The sequence below is a fragment of the Clavelina lepadiformis genome, chromosome 5 (genome assembly GCF_947623445.1).
Source record: "Clavelina lepadiformis chromosome 5, kaClaLepa1.1, whole genome shotgun sequence".
NCBI lineage: Eukaryota > Metazoa > Chordata > Ascidiacea > Aplousobranchia > Clavelinidae > Clavelina > Clavelina lepadiformis.
Window position 1 is genome coordinate 13,203,792 of NC_135244.1, and position 7,898 is coordinate 13,211,689.

At 38.7% G+C, this 7,898-nt stretch overlaps 3 protein-coding genes across 3 annotated transcripts; all 3 read left to right on the forward strand.

Moving 5' to 3' along the window:
• Positions 1-2,843: 2,843 nt before the first annotated feature.
• Positions 2,844-4,070, forward strand: LOC143459560 (SCAN domain-containing protein 3-like). The gene has a single exon (XM_076956771.1). It carries the CDS (start codon positions 2,844-2,846, stop codon positions 4,068-4,070), a length of 1,227 nt encoding a protein of 408 aa, XP_076812886.1.
• Positions 4,071-4,347: 277 nt separating this feature from the next.
• Positions 4,348-4,798, forward strand: LOC143459561 (SCAN domain-containing protein 3-like). The gene is made up of 2 exons (XM_076956773.1): positions 4,348-4,666; positions 4,716-4,798. The coding sequence occupies exons 1-2, from the start codon at positions 4,348-4,350 to the stop codon at positions 4,796-4,798; spliced, it is 402 nt and encodes a 133-aa protein (XP_076812888.1).
• Positions 4,799-4,805: 7 nt separating this feature from the next.
• Positions 4,806-6,617, forward strand: LOC143459938 (uncharacterized). Its single transcript, XM_076957260.1, has 4 exons — positions 4,806-4,900; positions 5,016-5,141; positions 5,312-5,398; positions 5,492-6,617. Exons 1-4 carry the CDS (start codon positions 4,840-4,842, stop codon positions 6,379-6,381), a joined length of 1,164 nt encoding a protein of 387 aa, XP_076813375.1. The 5' UTR covers positions 4,806-4,839; the 3' UTR covers positions 6,382-6,617.
• Positions 6,618-7,898: the final 1,281 nt, after the last annotated feature.

Below are 7,898 nucleotides of genomic sequence, written 5' to 3' on the forward strand. Positions count from 1 at the left end.
ATCAGGCTAATGTTGTTGCCAATGCTGCTTCTGCATTTGGAGACTTTATCTTACTTGCTGTTGTATGAAGTAGGCCTATGTGTTTGTCTACCAAAGCTAATCATGGTTATGTTTTAGTTGCAGCATGCTATGCGTTTGCAACATTTATGTTAGTTCATGAACCTTGTTTTATATGTTCCGTGTGTTGTATTGTTTGTGCAATGATCTCAATAAAAGCCAACCAATTACACTAGAACGGAGTCTTGGAAATTGCGGGTCAAAGTTAACCGCAAATTCGTCAAAGATTTTATTTGCATTTTAGGCTACATCGCCTGGTAGTGGCCAAAACTGGATATAGGGAATTCTTTCTTTTTACAAAGTGAAACTGACCAATTCATGCATAAATTCCACCGAAGGAAAGATTTAACGAAATACTTTCTAGCTATGTGCCGAATGAAATTATTTAACCTGAACCCTATATCGATAACCAGACTTTTCCAAAAAATTTGACCGGATAGTTTGACATAGCCTATTTTAGTTTCCCATTTCTTGCGCTACTATCAGCCTCGCATTCCATGTGGTGCGTAGTAATGACGTCAACACTCTCCATCTACAATCCATGTCAACTTTCGGTTTTCCGCAGACCGTCTTTATCACAGTGACTGTTTACCAGAATACGGAGGTACTAACCATAACCTGGTTCTATATATTGACACAATGACTTTGTGTGATGAGAAAATGATGAATATATGTATTAGGCCTATTCTTTATGCATATAAGCCTACCTTTAACACAACGTGCTTAAATCTTTGTCTTGAGGGTAAGAAAGCTTAAGTTTGACAACAATCAATTCCCAAGACGATTTCGTTCCGACGGTGGAAGAAGCAATAATGAAACAAATCTTTGAGCACATTATTACACGGAGCCAAGATATCTGCCCAGTCCATACCAGAAGAGCAGGTTGAAAGAAAGGCAAACCAAAAGGTTCTCGTATCGATGGTGTTGCTTTGCTAAAAATGCTGAATCAAAATACCAAGCGTCCTATGCAGTGCTTCAAGCTGCCATAAATGGGTTAAGTTTTTCAACATGCAAATCCATGACTAAACCATCCAGCATGGAAATAAAATATTTCAACTACCATCTCTCAACAACTTGCTATCACTCAAGAGTTTGAAGTGCTTCTATTGTAGGGTTACCATATTTGATAATGTGCAATCCCTGACAAATTTACCTCAGTTGCATTGACTAACTTTAGAATATTACCAAAGTACATTGCCGCAATTGCTTTTTTGTGATAAACACGAAACAATACAAAAACAGCAAAGAAATGTTGCACTGCAATACACGAATGCAAGTTTTCTTTTAAACAGTAACATTTATGAAAACGAAAATTAGCACAGAATTTTACAAAATACGCTCCAAAGTAATTACAAGAAATGAACGTATAGCAGTTTAAAAACAATACTCTACTCTCCCTCATACCAATCGTTCTTTTCCGTAGATTTTCTTTTTTTCAACAAGCTCTTGTTGGACTTCAAAAACACGGTTCTAGGTCGATTCAACCCACGGACGATTCAACCAAGGACCATTCAACCTAGGACGATTCAACCAAGCACCATTCAACCTAGGACGATTCAACCAAGGACCATTCAATCCACGGACGATTCAACCCACGGACGATTCAACCACCGGAGGATTTACTACTACGAGCTACGCAGTTCGTTATCAGGCACGGATGCCGTTTTTACTACTATACCAATACACATCTTGTGTTGAAATAAAAACAAGTTTATGTATCGTGTTGTAACCAGTTGGCCTGTTTAGCGAAAAATAAATAAAGCCTACACGTCGATTAAAAGTCAAACCTTAGAAAGAACTGTTTGTTGATGGGAATGAAGATTTCCCGCAAAAAAGTTTGAATCGGGAGATCGCGAACATTTTGAAAGTACAGTAGTATAAGTTGCTTGTCTCCAGTCAATTTATTATTTTGAAAATAAACGAATAGCCTTTCCTATAGCAGAGAGAGGGATTCTGTGTGCTATAATTCTGCTTATTTCGTTGTGATTAGTTTGAAGTTTGTACCTGAACAAAATACGGTACGATTGCAATGATATCATAACCGTTAACCACGACGTACAGGCCTATTCAGGATGGCCTAACTTTAGACTCTAGACCAGTGCTTCTCAAACCGGGCCACTTGGCTCACTAAAGGAGGAATTTTGAGTTCCAGGGAGGAAATTTGCACGAGGGGGGAATTGGGGAGGAAAAACTGAAGATGAAAAAAAACTTAATTTTTTAATTTTATTTGTAACAGAAAAATCCGCTCGAAGAGGTTGTTTAGATAGATGTCTGCAATAGTGCGTGAGGACAAGCTCCTTACCTGCAGTGACTGACGTTATAAACGTGTCTGTTTGGTTCATAATGGCTATTGTTTTCTCTTTATTGTTAGTAAGGTACGTATAGAACTAGCTAGTAAGTAAGGTACAGTAGATTAGATAGATTAGATTAGGATTAGGAGGTTTATTAGATTAGTTACATATTAAATTGCTTAGCTTTCTTAGTTTAGAACTAGCTAGTAAGTAAGATACAGTAGATTAGATAGATTAGATTAGGAGGTTTATTAGATTAGTTACATATTAAATTGCTTAGCTAATGGCTGCAGCATTCAAAAAGGGGAAGAAATAGACTGCTAGCTAATTTTTTCTAATGGACAGTAATTTTTAACAAAACTCAACAGTAACGAGTAATAATTGCTGTCCTAATGTTAAGTACTTAGTTATTACAGATACTTCACTTTTACTTTTCAGTAGTGCGAAAGCAATACTCAAATATATACGTAGACTGTAGAGTATTTTAAGCTCGAAATGCCAAGAAAGATAATTTCAGATAACGTGTTTTCATCGAATAACAGCGAGAGAAAGAGGACTCGTGTATACTCTGGAAGCTATCTAAAGCTAGGATTTGTTCCAGATTCTACTGACGAAACAAAACCGTACTGCTTGTTGTGCTGTAAATCTCTTTGTAATGATTCGATGAGAAACCAAAAACTGAAAGATCATCTCAAAAATGTTCACTCAGAGCATGCAGGGAAACCTCTTGAATATTTCCAACGTCTTAACGAACATAGGCAGAAGAATAGGCAAATGTCACTTACATCCATGTTTAAGGTGCAAACTAACTTAAATATGTGTGGGGTGCAGGCTAGCTACGAACTTAGTTTTCTTCTGACAAAGAAATCTCGACCGCACATCGATGGCGAAGAGTTGCTCAAACCAGCCTGTGAAATATACCACCGAACAATGCTTGACAGTGGAACACCAGGCTCTCAACTTGCCGCTTTGCCATTAAGTAACGACACTGTTCGCCGCCGCATTGACAAAATTGCGATTGATGTTCAGTCGCAATTAAATGATATTCTTCGCAATACAAAATTTTCGTTGGCTCTCGATGAATCGACCGTTCGAGATAGTGAAGCCTTACTTCTGGGTTATACCAGGTTCAAACATGGTTCAAATTTTGCCGAAGAAATGCTTTTTTGCAAGTCTTTGAAAACAACTACCACAGCGCGAGATATTTATGCTGTAGTCCAAGAGTATTTTACTGAAAATGGTATTCCGATTAAAAATCTTATTTCCACTGCTGCTGATGGTGCTCCAGCAATGATGGGAAGACATCAAGGAGTACTCAAGCTTTTGAAAGACGACAATCCAAGCATGATGGCAGTGCACTGTATTATTCATAGAGAGAATTTGGCAGCTGCAGCCATCAGTTGTGAACTGGACCAACTACTGAAAAAAGTTATTAGTGTAATCAACTGGATTAAATCCCGTCCTACAAATGAAAGACTGTTCAAACAGCTGTGTGTGGACATGGAGGAAGACCACATTAGGCTACTTCTCCACACTCGCGTACGATGGTTATCAAAAGGGCACTGTTTGGAGCGGTTTCTAAACCTGTATGACACGGTATTGGAATTTGTTGGTGGCCGAGAAGAATTTCAATTTTTAAAATCAAGTGAATCCAAAACCTTGATCTCATATCTAGCAGATATTTTTGGAAAACTGAATGCTTTGAACAAGGAGCTACAGTGAAAAGAAAAGACACTCATTGACTGCAAAACCATAATTTTTGGTTTCATTGACAAGCTGAAATATTTTATTGCCCAAATTTCAATAAAAAACTTTTCTGGATTCACACATCTTGGCAGCTGTGTTATCAACGGATACTACCCTTCGAATAATTTTGGAACATCTTTCAAATCTGGTTGTTGAGTTGAACTCCAGATTTTCAGATCTAAAACTGATGAAGTTTCCTTCATGGATTACTCATTCCTTTCTCTTTAACTGTGCAAGTGAGGAAGGTTTGGCAATGGACTGCGATCTGGCTGACGAGCTACTACACCTGCAAAACGATGACAGCATAAAACCAATCTATGCATCCAAAAACAAGCTGATGTGGTTGGATTCGCAAGTCTGTACAAAGTATGCCAAATTAGCTATGGTGGCAGAGCAAACACTTCTGCCATTTCCAACTACGTATTTAGTTGAATGTGCTTTTAGTGTCGTTACAGACATTCTGATGAAAAAAAGAGGAACACTCGACATTTGTAAGCGCGGAGACCTTCGAGCAAAACTCACACGCTTTTATCCTCGATTTTCTTTATTAACTTCTCAACATGAGGCTCACGGTTAATTCTCACTAACAATGAACAACGATTTGTTTGGTTATTTTTTAAGAGCGTTCTTTTGTAAGTTTTAATTTTATTCCTGAGATAAATCCTCAAAAGACATCATCCAGGGACAACATTCAGGTAGCGTAAAATTTTGGCAATTCGTTTGTGCGCTGTGCGGCCTTAGTGCGATGGGCGTTTTCTCAAGTTTTGTGTTTGTGAACGCCATCAGCTTCGAACACCTGAATCAGAGTAGGTGTTAAAACAGTTTCATTTTTATTCATGCAACGCATGTAATCTGGATAGTTCATCAGCACATTCACCCAGGAATAGAGAAATGTTTTCCAACATTTTCCCTTTTCTGTAGATGTTTGGTGGAAAAACTCGGCAGTCCCATGGTTGGTGTTTGAAGTCGTGTTAGGAATAAAGCTGGTCCTCATGTTGGTCGGCCTGCTCCTATGGGGACACTTGCTATGTAGTCACATACACCTGTGTAAGTGTTTTAAATGAAGTTTTTTTATTACGTGTAGTAGATGTGACAGTCGCGAACTAAATGATACATTTAGTAGCTACAATTGCAACCAAATAGTACCTCACATCTGAAATAGACTTTTTAAAATTTGTGCTGTACGTTAGTAGATGGCAAGTTGTGTTATATTTTAGACTGCATCGGCATGTCCTCATACGAGTACATGATTTGGAAGCGGGTGAGGGATGAAACCACATCTATTCAATCCCTCGAAACATCGGGTAGGCTACATATTGAATTGAAACTATTCAAATATAAAATGTTTGAGCGTAATTTCACATAAAATCTACCATTTGCAAATGTGTTGATTTCAGGTCCAGATGTCCAGCTGGTGGAGGAGACACAAACTGCTTCTCCACCTCCCAGAAGCCCTTCCATCGCTTCTGGGCGACTGGACACTAGTTCACCTCCGGCAGACAAGGGTGTAGCAGTGGCCTCGCATCAGTTGTCGAACGTGGCAATTACGGAGGCATTATCTAGCTTTTCTAATTATTTGTACGATGATAATGCCTCCGTTTCTGACTTGGTGGAGGACGCAATGTCTGTTGCGGCTTCTGACCTTTTGCCGACAGTAGCTCCGTCGATAAGTTCGCTACATGTCTCGCCGTCGGTTGCTGAGCATCCGATTGGGGTAAAGGGTTCAGAGCCTGCAGATTTCGGCCCTTTCATCCCAAACGTCAATCTAAGATTGGCAAAAAGTGTCGACGATCTTTCTCGGCAATCTTTGTTGGGAGAGTTCGCTCATTCCTCGTCGCGTTCTAAATCCCTTACGGATATTGCCTATATAAGTGGCGGTTGTTTGCAACCACTGCAAGCAAGCACCGCTGTATACGTTGACGTTTGGGAGGAAGAACGTACCGAGACAATGAGTGGTGTGGACACTCCCAACGCACATCGGCAAGAGAGTGACTCGACGCTCTTGGATATTGCTGGCGGATCCACCAATTCGCCACTGACCGAGGTGACTGGCTACACCCAGGTGAAGGACCTGATCCGTCTTCCAGTGACCAGTCTTAAACCGGTCTCGCCCAACCATGGGACAAATGAATTAAGCCAGCACATACATGGGGATGGTCCCAAATCTGTTTCCATTAATATGGAAGACATAGAAACTAAGAAAAGAAAAACGAAATCTATATTTGATCGTTTAAGGATGACACTTCTTAAAAATAGAGGCAAAGTTCATCCGATCGCGGACATGTGAAGCAAGTCTATCACCAAACTTAGTTTATGATTGCACTCTACGTTGTTTCATCGTCTTTCGTGATTAAACTTTTTATGCTGAATTATCATGTGCTGTTTCAAACTATAGCCTATATAGTTTATAATTAGATGGGCCCTGGGAGTAAATCTGATTCCCTTTGAAATGATGAAAGTAAGCGGCTTTTACTACAATTAGTGACTCAGCATATTCGTTCATACCTGCTGTACTATTTGTCCTTGAATACTGCTCAGCATCTTTAGGCCTTGCAAGCGGGCAATTGTGTTGCATCGGTTCCCAATAGTCAAGCTGGATTACCATTTGCTTGATATATTTATAAAGTTTTTCTTTAAAACAATAAAAAAAATTCTTTGACATCACATCAGTTGGTAAATACTTTAGATGGGTTGCCGAACCCAAACAAGGTCACTCTATTTATCCCATTATTGCTTGCGAATTATTTTATGTTTGACATTAAACATAGTTGATAACACACAGACCTACAACGTCATAGCTTGAATCAATCGCAAATGTAGCTAAATCAGTCAGGAGTTTTTAACTAAACTCAAGACCTTACATCGAAATTGTGATCAGGCTTGTTTCAGGCAAGAAGGGTTGCATTTCTCGACGTAATACTCGCACACGTTGCAGCTTTATATCTGGTAAGATTGGTAGTGTCATTTACTCATTACCGGCACCTTTCTTATGTTAAAATCTGATCGTTAAATCTTTCAGAAAATTTTATTTTGTTTCTACCAAGAATTTTTTGAATTCAACAAAAAACTGGTCAGTCTATCTTGTAATGGCTTGAAAAACCGATTTTGAAACAAATCATCTGTTTGGTTTGATAAATCTCCGTTGCTTTAATAATGTTTTCTTTGATAATAATTTTTTCAATGCAACGTCAGAGTATTGTAACCTAACACGTTTGGGTCAACGTATTCTTCATCGACTTCTCTTAAGGAGGCGTCAAACACCAAAAAATGCCATAAAATCTTTGTTTGTTTATTATACAGTGAATTTACTAAAGGACTGATTACTTGAAAAATTCTCCATGGGGTTCTCTGAAATTTGCATGTCAATTTATTATGCTTTGAACTACCATTCCATAAAATGCCATCAAAAAACATGATTCAAACTTTTTTTTACAGAAGCGCAAAAGAAACACTATAATTTTTGGTCTAAAAACCCAATTTCAGCTACTTTCATGCTAATTTTTAGCCTAATTCTGCATGCGACCTGGAACATTGATGCGCGCCAACTGCTAGGGTAATTCCCCAGGCTAGAAAACAACACCAACGTGCTGCCTTTTTTTGGTCTAAATAGGTTTTTTAAAGCATTACGTAGGTGTACAACAAATTGATAACGATTTTAATTTTAGGGGTTTGACGCCTCCTTAAGACTCTCACATTTGGATTGTACGACTCGAGTTCGCGCCCAAAATAACACAAAGACATCTATGCAATCGATGTATTTTTGTTGAAACCGAGTTGAAAGGAAATCTTTCATTTCTTACTAAT